The following is a 19,552-nucleotide window of genomic DNA, read 5'->3' on the forward strand; positions in this document are numbered from 1 at the left end:
TCCAATCAAATCAATCCGATGGATTCTTCAGGTTTTTCTAGTTTCATATGATACCAGTCTCTTCTCTTTAGCTTTCAAACTGAGCCCGCTACAACCTAAAAATCACGATTTGCCTTAATGCCTTAAATGAATTAGTGGCATTAAAACAAATTTGCATTCACGCGTTATTATCCCTCCTTGGAAAACCCTTCCTTCCCTTTTCTTTTAAGTCCAAATATCTCAAACCAGCTCAGTCCATCTCTCAAAGCAAACATCACCTCACTGACCTCAACCTCACCGCCAAACAAAATTTCCCCACTATGTAATTACAGCCAAACGCTATCAGGGAAGGGGCATCATTCAGGAGATATTTTCTGTGTTTTTTTTCTCACAGAGGGAAAGTACACAGTGACTACACACACACACAGAAAAAAAAACCATTTCCCACTGTGCATAATTAGCCAGAAGTGTGAAATGCATTCATAATAGGCTGGATAGCTTCCAGTTGATGGTAGTTTGACGAGAGAGAGCAGAGGGAGATGTATTGCGAATCCGTTGTGCCTCACACCCCTGTGTGGAGCGAGTTAGCAGGGAATTCATTAATGGCATATTTAACTATTATTCATCACCACCGCGGCACCCACAGATCTGCTAATGGAGTTCCACTGTGGCGGTTTACTGTATAAAACTGTCCCTTTGTTTCAAAGTTTATCGCTCTGATAACAGTGAATAATTCATTATGACAGCTTGGCAACCCGATAGGACTTCAAAGATAAATCTGGTTTATTACTGTACAACCTTAGTTTTTTTTAGTGTTGGCCATCGTTTCTAATGATAATAAAAGCACTGATCTCACTAAGTTAATGACTGAGTGCAGTCAGAAACTGCGGGCTATTTTAAATATAACTAGGTTAAATATGAGTTGAAAGGAGCCAGCTGAGGTGGTTCGGGCATCTAGTACGGATGCCCCCTGGGCGCCTCCCTAGGGGGGTGTTCCAGGCACGACCAGCTGGGAGGAGACCACGGGGAAGACCCAGGACTAGGTGGAGAGATTATATCTCCACACTGGCCTGGGAACGCCTCGGGATCCCCCAGTCAGAGCTGGTTAATGTGGCCCGGGAAAGGGAAGTTTGGGGTCCCCTGCTGGGCTGTTGCGACTCGACCCCGGATAAGCGGTTGAAGATGGATGGATGGATGGATGGATAGGTTAAATATTGTTTCTAGAGCAGCAACATTAATGTTTACAACAGCCAGCTGATGAGTTTACAAGTAAGATCTGTAGCGAACTAACCTGAACAGTTAGAATACATAACCTACTGCCAGCTTTTGTTTTAGCTTGTGTAGCCGTCACACCGGGGAGGATAAAACTTTAGATCTACTGTATGCCAATGTTAAGGAGGCATACAGCTCCACTCCTCTCCCTCCCCTGGGGAAATCCAACCATAACCTTGTACACCTTAGGCCTCTCTATAAGCCCCTCGTACAACAGCACCAGTGACCACCAGGTCAGTGAGGAGATGGACATCAGAGAGTGAAGACGCACTGAGAGACTGTTTTGAGACAACTGTCTGGGATGAGTTCAGTGACTCTTTTGGGGGAGGATATAGATGGCCTAACAGACTTCATAACTTCTGTCAGGACAATGTTGCACCACCCAGAACAGTACGGTGCTTCCCAAATAATAAATTCTGGGTCACCGGAAACCTTGAGGCCCTTCTGAATGCAAAAAAGAGGGCCTTTAAAGATGGAAATAGGGAGGAACTGAGACGAGTGCAGAAGGAGCTTAAGGTTTAAGATCAGGGAGAGCAAAGACATCTACAGGAGGAAGTTGGAAAATAAGCTACAACAGAACAGCATGAGAGAGGTGTGGTCGGGCATGGAACTCATCGCAGGCTACAATGTGACCAGCCAGCCCATGGAAGACAATCAAGCCAGAGCCGATGAGCTAAACCTGTTTTTTAACAGGTATGAATCAAGTACTTTTGCTCAGCCATTCCGGTTCCCTGCCACTTCCTCACCTGCTGTCCTACCTCCACACCACACCCTGGCCCCTCCACCTCTCAGTCCTCCCTGCCCCTTCCCCCCAGAGTTTCAACCCCCACACAGTCACACATCAATATCACCTCGGACCAGGTGAAGTGGCAGCTGAAGAGGCTCTGGGCGGGTAAAGCAGTAGGCCCTGATGGCATCAAACCAGGTGTTCTCAGGGCATGTGCAGACCAGCTGTGTGGAGTCCTCCAGCACATCTTTAACCTGAGCCTGAGCCTTGGAAAGTCCCAGTGATGTGGAACACCTCCTGTCTGGTCCCTGTACCTAAAAAAGGGCGTCCCGGTGTACTGAATGACTATAGACCTGTGGCGTTGAATTCCCACATAATGAAGACTAAAGGCTTGTGCTGGCCCACCTCAGATCCCTGGTGGCAGGGAGGACTAGATCCCTTGCAGTTTGCCTATCAGGCTAACATTGGGGTAGACGATGCCATAATCTGCCTACTCCATCGGGCCTACTCCCATCTAGACAAGGCAAACAGCACTGTAAGGATTACGATTACGTTTAACACCATCCAACCTGTACTCCTGGGAGACAAACTAAGAACAATGCAGGTGGATGCTCCACTGGTGACCTGGGTTACTGATAACCTGACTGGCAGATCACAGTATGTGAGGCTGCAGCGCTGTGTGTCAGATACGGTGGTCAGTAATACAGGGGCCCCCAAGGGACTATCCTGGCTCCCTTCTTGTTCACTCTCTACACATCCGACTTTAGATACAACTCAGACATCGCCACAGACCCCCTGGCGCCTTTTACATGAACTGAGCCCCGCCCAGGCACCACGCACTAAGGACAGTCCGCCCCGGTCAACAGTCGCATCGGGAGCAGGGGGCCCTGTCCCTCCCCGGAGGGGAGAGAGGGCAGAGCAAGCCCTTTGTCCACGGTGGGGCGAGGTCAGGGCGGGGAGCGCTGTAAAGCTGCTGCCGCGAGCCACCTTCGCCCAGAGCCTTTCCAAGCCGACCTAGAGCCGGTCGCGGCGCACCGCCTCGTATACGGGACTCCCCGGCCTGCCGTGTGTCGCTCACACCCTCCAGCTGGCTGTTAACGAGGGTCTTTTGGCACAGAGAAGTACTCGTATCGGTACTCGGTATCGGCGAGTACCCAACTGTAAGTACTTGTACTTGTACTCGGTCTGAAAAAAAGTGGTATAGGTGCATCCCTACCTATAAGTACCTGGGAGTGCACCTGGACAGCAAGCTGGACTGGAGTGTGAACACTGAGGCCATATACAAGAAGGGCCAGAGCCGACTCCACTTCCTCAGGAGGCTCAGGTCCTTCGGTGTCTGCAGGACAATGCTGAGTGTGTTCCATCAGTCAGTGGTGGGAAGTGCCCTCTTCTTTGCTGTTGTCTGCTGGGGCAGCGGCATTAAAGCCACAGATGCCGGCAGAATAGACAGGCTATTAAAGAAGGCGGGATCTGTCTTTGGAGTCAGCCTGGATCCAGTGGGTACGGTGGCTGAGAGGAGAGTGCTAGCTAAGCTGCTGGCTATTATGGACAACACCACCCGCCCACTTCACCACACTTTGGCCAGACGGAGGAGCACATTCAGCGACAGACCTCTCCTACCTCGGTGTACCACAGAGCGGCACAGACGGTCCTTCCTACCCACTGCCATCAGACTGTACAACTCATCTCTGGACTAACTGAATAACACCCACCTCTCACACACACACACACACACACACTGTCACTCATCCATCCAGCAGTGCAGTCAGACATGCATCGCAATTGGACATTAGTACTGGCACTTGCTAACCAGCTCTTAAGAGTATTTATTGCTAATGCCTATTTTTAATCTTATTTATTCTTATTCTATTCTTAATCTTGTTGTGTGCTTGATCTATCTTTTGCTGCTGTAACTCAGAAATTTCCCCTCAGGGATTAATAAAGTACCTACCTACCTACCTACCTGCTCTATGGGCCCAATGACTGCGAAAGATCTGAGTACTTTATCACTCGGCAGTTGAGCCATTTAGGCTTCATGCGCCACTGAGCAACTCTCAGAGGAAGCAAAACACACTCTACCTGCCTCGGAGCTTTCAAACATATCTTTATTGACAACTGTCAACAGCTAGAACGGCCCCTAGGGGCCGACTGTTTCTTTCTATTTAACACGTACAGTGTGAGCACATAAATCGTGAGCTTTGGGTTTACATCACAGACGATCCACTCGTACAGTATGAGTAGGAGTTACACAACAACATTTCTAAAATTGTACAGTGTATGCACAACTTAAGACACCAAGGTGTAATAAAGTGGAATTGTCCTTTAAGGTGATGGTGATGTTTTCCAGCCAGTGTGATCTGAGGAGTCAGCCATGTCTAATACATATTTCACTGATAGAGCCAACCTGTCTTCATAGGGGAGTCACCTGCAGACCCACTCGAATGGCAGTAGTGTTTCATTGAATGGTTTCAAATGTTGGATCATAGTAGTGGTGTTTGTACTGCTCTGTCTCTCACTCTGTCTGTCTGTCTGGTTATCTATCCCACGCACATACAGTGAAATCCCCTCTTGAGCCTTTACTCCAGAGGTCAGGTCTGGTCTGTACCAAACTGCAATATAATATGCTTAGTCATCAGAACAGCAAAACAGCAATGCACACAAACACACACACACACAAACACACACACACTCAGTGCAATCCAAATGAGAGCCTGCCATCCAAATCTCCAGATGCAGTTAGACAACCCCCTCCCCTCGTCATCTTACCCCCGAATGCCAAATCCAGCCAGAGGTGCCTGTTCGTTGCCATGACAACGGCCTGAAAGTATTATATCATCAGTGAGAAGGGAGCAGGGCAGAATTTTGCACGCACACACACACACACACACACACACACACACACACTTGCATTCCCTCACTGTATATCTTTCGCTCTTGCTCTGTCACACGCACGCACGCACGCACGCACGCACGCACGCACTCACGCACGCACACACACACACACACACCCTAAGTGCACTCTCCCCTTCAGAGCATACGGAGCCTTACCCTGTGTTACGTAAGACTCCCTGGCTCTTACTCAGGAGGGGTGACATCATCGCCGGTCATTTTTGGGGGAGCATCGTTACTGCTGCTCTGTAAAGTTAAAGCTTACAGTTATTCCACTGTGTTCACACTATCACTTTTAGCCCTTCGTGATTAACAGTAATGAAACATTAACAGTGGCAGCTCACATTAGCAGTTTCAGCTGGCAGGACAACCCACTTAAGATACTCTGAATAATTCACTTATCAATTGTTGCCCCCCCTAATGAAACCATGAACATCCATGTAGCTGGTTATCTGCGTGGCCTGGCCTGTAAGAGAGCTACAACACACTGATGGTACCTTTGTTTTGGTTCACTTGTTTTGACAGCTTGGTTTAAGCGAGCGAGTGGGCCTACGTCGTGGTTTGCTCTCATAGAGTGCTCCAGGGATGACGTATTTTTGTACTCCAAGTAGGAAGTCAGCATCGCCCTGGGTTCCCTCGACAAAAAGCCAATGGGATTTTTCCAAAATGAACACCAAAATGAACATCACTTTTATGGTTTTTGAAGTGTAAATGCAGTCGGCAGAAGTAAAAAGCTTACACTATAACGCTATAAACGAACTACACCACGGTCGCATGAGAGCGAGTATACACAACGAGGCTGTAAAGGAGGACGAGTTGGCGTGATGGCGTTTAGTAGTCTCATTTAGCCACTTGCTAGCAAGCGCCTTTTTTATGACACATAAAGTAGATCAAAGTTAACGAGATAATAACGGGTTAATGCAAATTCGTTTTAACGCTACTAATTTCTTTAATGCATTAAGGGAAACTATCTTTCGGAGGTTGTGGCGGGCTCAGTTTTAAAGCTGGAGGGAAGATACTGGTGTCATATGAAACTGGAAAACCTCAAGAATTCGTTGGTACCAACAATGTCATACTAGCTTCATACTAGTCGCGAAGGAGGATAAATAATGCTCCAAACTTGTGCTAAATTTTGGCGAGGAAAAACTGGCATGGTTATATTCAAATGGGTTCTATGGGTACCCACGAGTCTCCCCTTTACAGACATGCCCACTTTATGATAATCACATGCAGTTTGGGGTAAGTCATAGTCAAGTCAGCACACTGACACACTGACAGCTGTTGTTGCCTGTTGGGCTGCAGTTTCCCATGTTATGATTTGAGCATATTGTTTTATGCTAAATGCAGTACCTGTGAGGGTTTCTGGACAATATTTATCATTGTTCTGTGTTGTTAATTGATTTCCAATAATAAATATATACACACATTTGCATAAAGCAGCATATTTGCCCACTCCCATGTTGATTAAAATATTAAATACATGATAAATCTCCCTTTAAAGTACATTTTGAACAGATAAAAAATGTGTGATTAATCGCGATTCAATATTTTAATGTTTTGACAGCCCTAACATAAAGGCTTCAAAATTCACCAGTGGGGTATTTATTGAGGTATTTTATGTTGTAGACGTAAACGTGAACATTTATTCAGCTTGTGTTAACCACAGACCTTATTTCAGGCATCTAACAAAAAAAACATTGACTTCCAGACGAGGGAACAGAAAGTGCTAACCCATTTCCAGGTTTTAGGACTCATTCCTGCTGCACTGTATTCGCCGGGATATGAAGTGAGCAACCAGATATCACTTGTGATTATTTTGAATGTGCAACTAAAATATGCAGCAGCCAGTGGTTTCAGCCTTCTCACTCCTCATGGCGAGAGATCAGCAAAGCGGAAGCACTGGGTAGAAAGTGGTGAAGGGGGAATGTAGCTGGGGCTGGCTCTATATTTCCTGGCTCTATATTTTTATATTTAAACAGCTGAGATTGCAGGAAATCCCCAAAGACTCTCAAGCTTTACTCCACCTTTTCACTCCCATCTCAATGATGGTTATTAATAGATGTGAAAGACGGACGGAGTGAGGGAGCGTTAGGTAAAGATGACGAGAGTGGTTATCCACTGGGATTTACAGTACAGTGAGGGAGAGTTCCAGGCCAAGAGCAAACCTAACACCACCATATGCATGTGCACAGTCCTCCCACTTCTCTCCTCTATTTCCCCTCTCTATAAATATACCCACACACCTGCCCACCTGTGTTACTTAATGTGAGGACATAGTGATCTGTAACCTCACTCTATTTTGTTAGTTTGCTTCTTTGACGACCTGCGTGACATACATAGTTACTTTGGTTTTATGAATGAAAGTGAACCTGGAACCATTCATCATCACTCTGCAGTGAAGGTGGGCTGTATTGGCAGTAATGTTAGCTGACCAGACGAAGGTCTGTCCATGAATCAGTGTTGATCCTAGTGTTAACTTTTCCTGCTTCAGCTTCCCGACCGCGGTCAGAAGGAACAGGGGAGACACTGGTCGGAGACGATAACGTTTCTCTCTGCCGAGCCCCGTCACTTCACAAGACACGGGAAACCTCTGTTAGTCTGGAGGAGCTGCAGCATTTATTTCTGCACAAACGTCCACTGTACATTCACTAGATATTCTCAGAGCTAAACTAACTCTTCTGCAGTGTGGAGTGTGCATGCATGCACGTGAGGGGTGGAGCGAGAGAGCAATGAGAACGAGCGCGTTGTGTGAGTGAAGGCAAGCAGGCAGAGGAGCAGAGTACAGCAGAGACTCCGGCCCTGGAGACCAAAGCTACGGTCTCCTCTGTGTCTTCTGACCGCGGTCGGGAGGCCGAAGCAGGAAGAGTTGACACTGTTTTGCAGGACGGGCTTCACTAGATAGAACTTTGCAGTTTTGGTGCTTACCAGTCAGAGTCTGAACAGCGTAGCCACATGCCTGCATGCATGGGCGCCCTTTAACAGTCCCTTTAACAATAAACAAGTATTTGAATTGTTTTTAAACTGTCATCTTTGTCATTTAAAAAGCAACAATATACCTAATAAAAGCCTGACAATAAACACTCAAATCAGGATAATTTAAATAATTTGAAAAAAAAATCTGAATATAGGAAGCAGCTATTCTGATACGCTCGTGCGTCAGTACATGTTCGGTGGAGCATATAGGAAAAGCAAAGGGCGCCGCAGAGCTCCAGCGCGAGGAAAACGAGCCAAACGGAAGTCATGCTACATCTCGATTCAGAGCCCCTCTCAGTGGCTCACAGTGGCTCCTTCCAAATTGCTTGGTAAACTAGACCGGTATGGGATGGTGCAAGTAGGTGGACGAGCAGGCGAGCAGGCGAGCAGGCGGGCAGTCAGCTACCAACAGCAGAATGAAGCAGACTGAGGCACAATGTGTTCCCCAGCAAGCTGAAGCCTGATTGCTGATTGATACATTGACTGCCACTGATTGTGCATAGTGAAGAAGAACGAGGAAACCGGAATGATTGCAGAAAGGGAAACAATGGAAAACTCACTGGCCTTATGTGTGTGTGTGTGTGTGTGTGTGTGTGTGTGTGTGTGTGTGTGTGTGTCTTTGGATGTGGGTTACCCTCCCGCTCCATGCATGTTCAGTGTTAGTGTATTTTGTGTGTGTACAGTACTACAGCCAGCAGGGGTGGTTCATCCCAGTGACCTCACTTACAACTGAGCTAATTACCAGGCCAACCACATCACTTTCTATCTCTTTCCTCTCATGCACTCCACACTTCCCCACATTCTGCTTCATCAGCATGACTGTGAGGAAATATTATTGCCTGAGCTGTCAAGTTCAGGTTCAGGTATCTTTCACACTGAAGGATTCCCCCTCAGCCCTCCTTCTCTTTAACTGTCCCCCAACACGTCAAAAGCGATCCCATCATACACCGGGGCACGTGTATTTCTTTTCCCAATCCCCAAACATCATGCATAATGCACCGCATCTCAGCCTGCGCTCTGCATGCAGTACATCAAACGTCATCGCTAATGGCAAGAGCACCGCGGAGCAGCGGCAGCTGCAGCAGCGGTGGAGCGACTCCCTTCAGGTTGAGGCTTGCAGTCTATTATTTTTGCCCACCTCTCCCTCTCTCTCTCCCTCCACTTAAACACACTCCGCCTCAAGGAGACACTCACTCTGTTGCTATGGAGTTTGTGTTCAGACAGATACGGTCGAGCACACTTTACACAGGCGCCCGGGCGGGAGTGCTGATATTGATGAAACCGAACAAAGCGGACTGACGTGAGAGCGTACGTTTGAGCGGTGCCAGTCATGTGGTTTCATCTGCTCTGTCTACAAATTGTTAATTAACTTCAACAGACTATCCGAACCCTGAAACGGGCAATGTGATCTAATATTTATCAGATTACTACCTAGAGTGTTTGAAAAGAGTTTCCTGTTAAGGAACTCTTATTCAAACTCTTAGTCTCTGTAAAAGCGTGAATCTTGGATCTGTGAGTGCTAACTGCACTTCAGTTATCAACTACAGTATGAGTAGAGTGATTAGACCTTGACAGTTTTTTACTTAAGGTAGGGTATTTTCTGGCAACTCTGAAAAGACAAGTTTGCATCTTTTGTTGAACCTGAAAGCGCCCTCCCTTTGTCTGATTGTCCTGTATGAATATGTGTTTGAATAGGGCGAGGGTGAGTCACTCCTCAAACGCACAAGTTGCATAAGAAGTGGACTATCTGAACTGTGAAACAAACATTTCAGTAGAGATGCACCGATTGCAATTCTCTTGGCCTATTCCGATTTTTTAAAAGTCTGACCTGCCAATTACTTTATACTGTTTCTTGCCAAAAACTAAACTTTACAAGATTACATTTGAACATATTATGATAACGTTGTAATTTACCATCATTTGCGAATCATAATGTAACTCAATGGACCTCCCTTAACGGAGCTCGTTAGCTCCGTTAACGGAGCTTGTTGGTAACTTATTGGCTTCCCCTGGTAACCGTGGTAACCCTGTGTTTAATGTCACAATGCTATGAATTGTGGGTAATTCCCTCACTCAAAATCTGCAGAAATGCGGACTTAAACCCTCACAGACTTTACGGGAACGCGCCTTTCCACTTTGCACAACTTTGACCCAAGGACTGTTTTTGCAGTTTGTGTTAATTTGCCATAAACAGTCTATGTACAGTAATGACTGTGCAGAAATCAGCTGTGTGTGTGTGTGTGTGTTCAGTTTGCCTGTGCCGTGTATGTGTGACAGCTCAGTTCTAACTGATATCCAAACTTACCAGGAACTCCTGTTCTTCCGTTATCTTTCTTCAAGACTCTCCTTTTCTTCTTATCTCCATATGTTTACATGGATTGGAGTCAAAGCGCATCCAGTTAAACACAATTTGTTGTGCAAGTTGAAACATTTTCAAACTCGACATCTCTAAAATTAGCTTAGCGTTCAGTCTGAACACACTTGTGAAATGAAAAGATGAAATAGATGTGACCACTGTCATCTTGTGTCACCAGACCGGCAGGAAAAGTCTGTATAGCGGAGTGTGAGGAAAGCTCTACGCTCCCTCAGTAACTGCTGTCAGTGTGTCTGAACTGCCTCAACACTCAGCCAGAACAGAGTAGCTGCTCAGCGACCAGCAGTGGACCATGAATGGACAGCTCCCAGGAGTCCGTGTGTGTAGCTGTGGAAATGCGTGAAGGGAGACATGTTGAAAAAAGTGTGTTCAGTCCGCTGTCCCTACATGATGGAAGGCTTTAAAAAAGAGTGTGTTGATGTATGTGTGCTCGAGTGTGTGGGGCTAGTGTGAATGTGTGGCCACACTAGCATCAGTACAATCTCAGTTCAGTTCATTTAGGGGATTTCCACACAATTCCATATCTAGAAATCTCTGTAAAAACCTGAATGCATGTATAACCAAATTATTGGAGTTATGTGAAGTGAGTTACGAATGCTGACCTTACACCAAACGACTTTTTATGTGATTTCACTGTCATGGCATATTTCCAATGTCGAAATAAAATCATGAGTTTTGCTACAGTAGCAGCACGCTGCCATGATCTCGATCGTTTCAGTGGAAGGTGGTCATAAAACTCAGTCCGAGCTATCTGAAATCAGTCTTTTTCTCGCCTTGACGTTCCGATAAAATCAAACAAGTTTAATATTATCGTAAGTTTAATGACGCAAACGTTGTCAACAATCGAGGTTTGCTCTTTCCAGCAGCAAACAGGAAGCAGCAAACGGGGTAGAAAGTAATAATAATAATAATAATAGATTAAACTTATATAGCGCTTTTAAAGATCTCAAAGACGCTTGACACTTTCGGGGACAAAACGGTGTGAGACAAACAGGAGACGAACGACAAACACAGGCGACATACACAGGCACACTCTCATACAAACACATGGACAAATGGGTATGGGGAGGGGGTGGGGGGGCTACAAGTAAGCAGAGGAGAAAAGATGGGTCTTGAGGCGGGACTGGAATAGGGTGAGGGAATCGGAGTCTCTGATGAGTTTTGGGAGGGAGTTCCAAAGCTTGGGAGCTGCCCTGGAGAATGCTCTGTCCCCAAAGCTGCGGAGGTTGGACTTGGGGGTGGAAAGTAGACCAGCTGAGGTGGATCTGAGGGACCGTGGAGGTTGGTAGGGGGAGAGGAGGTCAGAGAGGTAGGGGGGGGGAAGTTGGTTGAGGGCTTTGTAGGTGAGGGTCAGGATTTTGTACGAGATCCGGTGGGAAACAGGGAGCCAGTGGAGGTCTTTCAGGACTGGGGTGATGTGATGCCAGGATTTGGTGTGAGTGAGGAGTCGGGCAGCTGCATTCTGGACCAGTTGGAGTTTATTGATGGAGGTGTTGCTGATGCCATAGAGGAGAGAGTTGCAATAATACATGGAGGAACTAGTGGAGTTGTGGAGCGAACAAGAGCACCTCCTTGACATGTCCTCCCATTTGTACCACGATAGAGTGGATAAGGAAAAAAGCTGCAGTGATATTGTATGGTGTAGGATGCATTAGTGAGGCAGGTGCCTGGTGTGTGTGTTTATACATCTTCGTTGGTGCAAACCAGACTGAGGCAACAGCGATGAGTGCATTAGCTGCCCGTATCTCCCCCTGGCAGAGCGAGAGTCAGTCTGGGCACGCTGAATGCTGGCTGCTCTTCCAGTGCGTCCTCTCGTCTCCACACCGTGTCCACTTGACAGGACTCAGCTGCTGAGCCCTTTTGTCTCACCTGCTCACGCAGAGCACCGTTCACCTCAGTCTGGCTGCTTTCCCTCTGTCCACTTCTTCCTGAGTTGATGCAAGGTGTACATTACAGGTTAACTGTTGATCTTCTGGTTATCAAAGTTGTGTTATGAAGTAACACGTGTCTAAATTACTCCTTGTACTCTGATCAGTGCACACAGCAATAGACTAGTGGATGTGTTTAGTTCGTGATTAATCACAAATGAATCACACATTTTTTTATCTGTTCAAAAAGTACCTTAAAGTGAGATTTGTCAAGTATTTAATACTCTTATCAACATGAGTAGGCAAATATGCTTCTTTATGCAAATTACGCTTATCCTTTTCAGGGTCGCGGATGCAAACGTATGTATATATTATAGGAAATCAATTAACAACACCAAACAATGACAAATATTGTCCATAAACCCTCACAGGTATTGCATTTAGCATAAAAAATATGCAGGCAACAACAGCTGTCAGTGTGTCAGTGTGCTGACTTGACTATGACTTTGCCCCAAACTGCATGTGATTATCATAAAGTGGGCATGTCTGTAAAGGGGAGACTCGTGGGTACCCATAGAACCCAGAATCTTAACCTACCTTTTCACCTCTATGTGATAGATGTGAATCTGCAGAAAGCTCTCTGACCCACCTTTACTGGACTTGCCCAAAAACTGTATCATTTCTGATGTGATATGTTCAGATGGTTCTCTGACATGTACGGCTGTGTGTTTGAACCTGATCCAGAGATTGCACTAAACCACAGTGTCTCTCTGCAAAGCATTACTATGGAATGGTCATCGCACAGAAAGTTTGAAAGATGTGAAGGTTCTAGAAGTCAGATACCTGATGCCTCAGTTTAACACCTGGTTAACTGGTTAATAAACAGGACTTAGGTGTATAATTCTGTAAACCTTTGACAGATCTCCACCAGCAGTGTGACATGGTGAGCATGTGTTTCTGATTCACATTTAGAGAACTAGGTGCTGAGAAGTGGAACCGTTCAGTGTTGTGTATAACACACCTTGTTTACATGAAGGTTCAGTGGGTTTCTTGTGGGAATGTGCGGTTCTGCATCACAGTACTCACTACCTCTCATGGGAAATTGGGCTTCATGCTTCTCAGAGCAGTAATGAGCTCTATGGGTTTTATCTGCAGGCTCTTTGAAGACTTCAGGAGACGCTCAGCCTCAGCACTCTGCTGATTTTGCTAGATAGTTTTCAGTCGTTCTTTTCCAGTCTTGTCTGTCACACTTATAATGTATCACTTATATGTCTGGTGATTCTTTTATTTTGTGGCATTTCTGTCAAGTTCGGAGTTCAGATCGATCGGTGCCAGGCTATTATGCTGACATTGTAGCTGCTCCACCAACACTCACATCATCTAGGCACAAATACGGCGGCAACGTCGTTGATTATACCATAGACAGCTGTGGTTTCGTCTTGTCTCTGTACTAATAAGAGGTACTATCATAGAGCTTTGGGTGACCACAGCCACAGACAGCTACAATATGTTTTTCCTCCATTTCTGATTCAACAACATCACGACATCAGTGACGACAGGAGGAGAATCTCAATGCTGATAGGTTTTCACAACACAGCGTCACACAAATTTCTACGCCATTCGCGTCTATTCGCATTGACTTTGTATGTACCGTGCAAAAAGTTTGTTTCGCTCTTGGTGTGACCGTACCGTTAGGCCTGGTCTATGAAAGAGCAGTTTACATGTTCCAGTATCCAGTGTCAGCGTTCTGTTATAGAATGATTTATTGCCTGTGTGTAGTGAATAATACAGAAGATAAGGAACTTTAACGAGAAATCGCATACTGAATCACAAGCCCCAGTTTCTGTCATGAGAGCTGCTTGTTGTTTCCCTTCACACACTATTCTGGCATTTGGACTGAGTCTGAGCTAGCCAACAAAGGCTTGTAACAGTAAATATTAAACACATCCAGCTGTCGCTGTGAGATGGCCGTCTGCTCTGCATGCCTTGTACCCTCTGTGGCTTTTTACAGGCTGCTCTGCATTGTGTTAGGCTTAAGAAGTTCTAGCAGTGAACATGGTGCAGAGGAGGGCTGCAGCCACTCAAACACTGAGAGATGCTCTAGATGCAAATAGGTCTGCAACTGCTGTGACAGAGTTTAGACTGAAATAAAACTTAACGTGGGTGGAATGATCAGCTGCTCAACTACTCCTAACTCACTTGGTTTATTCATTCATTCATTCATTCATTCATCCATTTATGGTTAGCCTACCTGTCTCTGGAGTGGGAGTGAATGATGCAGAAAGCATCCTACACTCTGGAAGATGCATACCGTGTAACCATAGGTGGGTTTCCACCAAAAGTTCCTGGGACAACGACATTTACCGCTGCATATATATATATTATAGGACCCCCTCGAAAATGAGATGCTACATCTTAAGGGGCTATCCTATCCTTTCAATAAATTCAATATATTTTCTGATGCACGTTGGACGTAATGAATGAAATGCAGAGGAGGAAAATGAAACTGAGAGCATCTGTCTCCACAGTAAAACATCTCTTGAGTGTTTGGTGGTTATTCATTTGTGCTTTAGAACGTTAACGCCGTGAAACAATCAGAAAATCACCTTTCTTTCTCTCATTCACAGCACCGTCGCACTACGTCTCTCTCTCTCTTCTACCCTTCGCCCTCTCAGCTCGCTGGCACGATCTCTCTTTTTTCTCTGTCTTTTTTTAAATGAGTCAGCAAGCCGACAGCAGAACCTAACTTTACTTTCAATGTTATCAAACAGAGAGAAATGTTCTCCCCTCCTCCTGAAATGCTCCTAAATTGATACCAGAGTACTTCCTTGTTTTATGAATGAAGCGGTACACGAGTTGAAGCAGCGGCGCTGTGTGTGTGTGTTTGACCAATCAGCGATTGTCATTCCTGCAAACTCCATCCCGAAAGTTCCGGTACTTTCAGAAAGTACTACCCACCGACCAGGTAAAAAGGCCCCATGAAATGTCCCCGGAACTTAATTTAGACCCTGGTCCCAGCAGTCGAAACGCAATGAGTTCCTCAAAAGGTTCTTAGTTCCTGGGGAAAGTTCCTGCAGTGAAACAGAGCTTTTGATGTTCTTGATTCAGACTTTTGTCTCGTGTCATCCTCTCCTCTCTGTCCCTGTGTTTCCTGTCATATGTACTACTTATTAGTCCATTTTACCAGAGATGTAGTCTAGTTCTCTTCCAAACCCACAGCTTTCCATAGCAATAATGTATAGTTATCAATTAGAGAAGCCAATATAGTTTTGAAAGTAATTAGTTAGTTTGTTTCATTATTTACCTTAAAACATATCCAGCAATATTGTAGAGTTTTTTGTCATTTTTGGGCGGTTATTTTTCAGTGAGGCATCACAGTTAAATCATAAATGTGCAGTAACTGAAATCCTTTCACCTCATTCCTTCAGGTCCGCTCCACTTCCGTTCTCACTCACGCTTCTCTCTCTCTTAGTTGGTCGTCCTTTAAATGCAAGGTTGTTGTTGCTCCTACTGTCTGCATGTCGAAGTGTCCTTGAGCGAGACACTGAACCCCAATTTGCTCCCCGGGCGCTTCACAGCAGCCCACTGCTCCTAATGCTTAGGATGGACTAAGTCAGAGGTCAATGTATGTACCTTTATGTATATGACAAATGTAATAAAGTTTAACTCTCTCATTGACCCCCCTCCCACATCATACCCCCCTAGACCCCACTCATTCCATGGATGTATAAAGAGAACTGGATACAGCGTTGGAGGCTGGGCCCCGTTCATTCCTATGAAAGCTGCTCAGTGGTGCATGAAGCCAAAATGGCTCGACTTCCGAGTGGAAAAGTACTCGGATCTTCCGGCGATCTTCCGCATCCATTGGGCCCATGGAGCAGGCGCAGTAGCGTCCGCTCGGTCACATGGCTCGGTCACATGGTTCGGTCACGGGGCTTTTTGGGCCCAATGGCATCATGTGACAGACACGGAAGTTGCAGTATCACTGTTTGGCCACTAAAGTTCAAGTAAATAGTCTTAGAGAATAATTACATAAATATGAAAATAAATAAATATAACTTGATAGTAAAATACAATAATACATTTTAAAAAGTTTGATTAGACAACAAAGAGAGAAAACAAAAAAAAACACATTGTGCTCCGTCTTTAGGCTGTTGACTCAATAATTAAGAATCTGGCAATACGATACGTATCATCATACAGGGGTAACGATTCAATATATTGCGATACTGTAAGCAAGGTGATGTATTGCGATTCCTCTAAAATATAATTTTAGGAAAACTGTCAGAGTGTAAAGAAACACACCAGAAATACATCATTTTAGAATAGACAAAAATAACACATACATGTATGCATTCTTCTGGTTATCAAAATTGTGTTATGAAGTCACAGGTGTCTACATTACTCCCTCTACTCTGGTCAGTGCACACAGCAATAGACTAGTGGATGTGTTAAGATACTGATTAATTTTTTATCCGTTCAAAATGTACCTTAAAGGGAGATTTATCAAGTATTTAATATTCTTATCAACATGGAAGTGGGCAAATATACTGCTTTATGCAAACGTATCCATCCATCCATTTTCTGTAGCGCTTATCCTATTCAGGGTCGCGGATGCAAACGTTATTATAACTGCAAACTGCATGTTATCATAAAGTGGGCATTTCTGTAATAGAACCCATTTATTACTATTGACCACACCCCCATTTTCTGTTTGAGAAAGAACGTTAACCACAAAACAGGAAGTAAAAATGGCTGGAGGAGGGCTTTAAGTACCATACTATATCTGATTTAGCCCGACTGTCTGCCTGGTGCCTGGCTGGCCTTTCCCAGGGAATAGTGTAGATGCTGAAATATGTAACAGGTGTCAGCAGGGGCCTGTGAATGGGCTCCTGATTTGTGTGGGAGGAAATGATGACAGGGGTGACTTGATGCGTGAGGGGTGAGAGGCGAAGGTTTCCTCAACACTCTCCGGCAGCCTGTCACTGGTCTTGGCAGTGGAGGAGGGACTGTGGGGCTGAGAGAGAGGGGAGGAAATCAGGAAGCCATGGAGAGGGGGGGGGTAGGGGGGGGGGGTGGGCTGGGGGGTAGAATAACTCAGACCACATTTAAAACCAAACTCCCTCTTTTTCATGTCTTTCTTTTTTCCTCGACGCTCTCTCCGTCTGCCAACTTTCCACTTTTCTATCAATCTTGCTCCCTCCATCTTTTGCTCACACACAGTTTCTCTCTCTCTCTCTCTTGCTCTCACATTCCCTTGCAGAGAAGTGGAGTCTGCACATTGCGGTTAAACTCCCACCACCACCCTTTCTCTCTCCTTTGCTCTCCATCCCACTTGCCGTACCCTAAATATCCCTCGCTCTATTTTTACAATGCTCCCTCTCCTCTTTGCCCGCGCTTTGTCCTCCTAGTGCTCACTTTTTCCATTTCCCTAGTCTCCTCTCGTCGCTCTCTGAGGAAGCATGCTCATGCACAGTCCTTGTCAGGGCACAGCTAGACTGTCACACACATTTGGGCAAGCTACGCTCTGGGCAGAGCTCCTTGTCAGTACACATGAGTTCAATGGCTGGTCTTTTCTCATATTGACCTCTCTGCTGTGCAATGGAAATATGTTCCCTGTACCATGCTCTGCAGAAACACACACATACATATACACACTCCCATACTGTACAAGAAGTGTTCTAACCCATGTGTCTGTCTGTTCCAGCTCTGCACGAGTTCCCTACAGACCTGTTCACACACAAAGAGAGAACAGAAGGAGCTGTGGCGCTGCATGTCCTGTGTGTAAGTTAACCTTCAACTATACCACTCTGCATTCATGTGCGTGTGTATGTGTTGACATGTGAGACTGTGAATAATTGACCAAGTGACATTTTACATCACATTTTAAAGGTATAATATGCAGGAATTTTCTTTGGGGATGGAAAAAAATTCACCTATGTATTGCGATTTAAAAAAAAAATAATTTTGAAATACATTTTTTAATGCCAGAATCGATACATTTGCTTAATTTTGAGTCTAAGTGGAGGTAAAAGGAAGTTACCGCTTTTATTGTTGTAGTCTGAGTAATGTGTAGTAATCATATCTGTCAACCAAAACAAACTGCAGCGAGCCGCAGTGAGCCAAAACAACAAAGTATTGAATGTCGGAGGGTACACATAAATACGACCTGCACCCTCCCATGTTAAATCCAACGTGGTAAACACTACACATCCAGTAAAGGATGGAAACACTTTGGGTTTCACACATTGACAGGAAAAGCAGAGCTAGACATCACGGCTAAAGCTGCATGCTAACTCTGTCATGGACAGGAAACGTTATCATATTAAGGTAACGTCGTAGTCAAGCCGGCCGTCGCTCTCATCTACGTGGTCAAATGGGCCGACGCTACAACTGTAGATTACTCATATACTGACATTTAGGCATTCAAACGGCCCCGTTGGAGCTGACCATGGATGTATAAAGAGAACGGAGCTGACGGGAGAGCTAGAGACCACCTTGAGGAAGTATACACGTGTGACTATGTCCAGTTTTCAAAATAAGGTGTTAACAAAGAGAACTGTATAAACAAAATACATATATATGGAAATAAGATTGATTGGATTATATTCACCAGAAGTATAAAACATTACATGGAAATGTCTTTATTCTTTGATTTGGGGTTTCTGGAAATGATTTAATAAATAATGCCTGACAATGACTGATAAAGTTGGCTTCAGGACATCTCTCACTACGTACATGCTGAAAATCAAACAAAAAGTCCTTAGAAGTTTATGATTAAAATTGTTCCCATGGTCTAGTGTTAAAGAAGTTAACAAAAATCGCAATCGCGATATTTGTAGGTTTGCAATACTTAAAAATTGAAATTGACATTGAATCTGCACCCAAGTATTGTGATAGTATCGAATCGGGAGACAGGTGTATCATCCCAGCCCTAGAATTTTCTAAAAACAATGTATAGACTGTTGCAAATAGAATGGTTCTCTGGTAGAATGGCATTGGTTCAGCACATGCATGACCAGCCCCACTGGCCTCTCCAGCATGGCCCAGCAGGGGTCAATATGCAAGGTCAAGGCTACGAAGGAGTCCCTCTGCTGTCACTCTTATATGACTGGCACATGGCAGGCAGAATGTTCCAGTACATGATGACCCATGTAGTGTTGTGCTGATAGTCTCTGGAGGGCTGACTGTAATGGAAGCTCATGCCAGTAGAGCAGCATCTCCATCTCTCATCTTTGCTGCACATAAACAGAGCACTAAGAACTACAGAATGGAGCATTTTGTCAGTATATTTCTGACATTATAGGCAATGTCACTACTTACAGTGTGGCCACCCTCTGAGTTAGCCTTTTCCTGCTGCAGAAGGGCAAATGGAAGTAACCTTTTCTAGGATGCTTGGATATTAAAATAACAAAAAGCCCAAAATACAGTATATCATCACAAGCTATTATGCTGCGATGTCTAACCTTT

General features: G+C 45.0%; 1 protein-coding gene across 1 annotated transcript in view; it reads left to right on the forward strand.

Moving 5' to 3' along the window:
- The window catches only part of LOC119485537 (sodium/potassium/calcium exchanger 3-like), a 72,257-nt gene that overhangs the window by 25,522 nt on the left and 27,183 nt on the right, over positions 1-19,552 (forward strand). Inside the window, exon 3 of the mRNA XM_037765180.1 lies at positions 17,790-17,866. Within this exon, the coding sequence (XP_037621108.1) occupies positions 17,790-17,866 (77 nt within the window). The remainder of the gene's footprint in view (positions 1-17,789; positions 17,867-19,552) is intronic.

This window comes from Sebastes umbrosus, chromosome 3 (assembly GCF_015220745.1).
Source record: "Sebastes umbrosus isolate fSebUmb1 chromosome 3, fSebUmb1.pri, whole genome shotgun sequence".
In the NCBI taxonomy this organism is placed as follows: Eukaryota; Metazoa; Chordata; class Actinopteri; order Perciformes; family Sebastidae; genus Sebastes; species Sebastes umbrosus.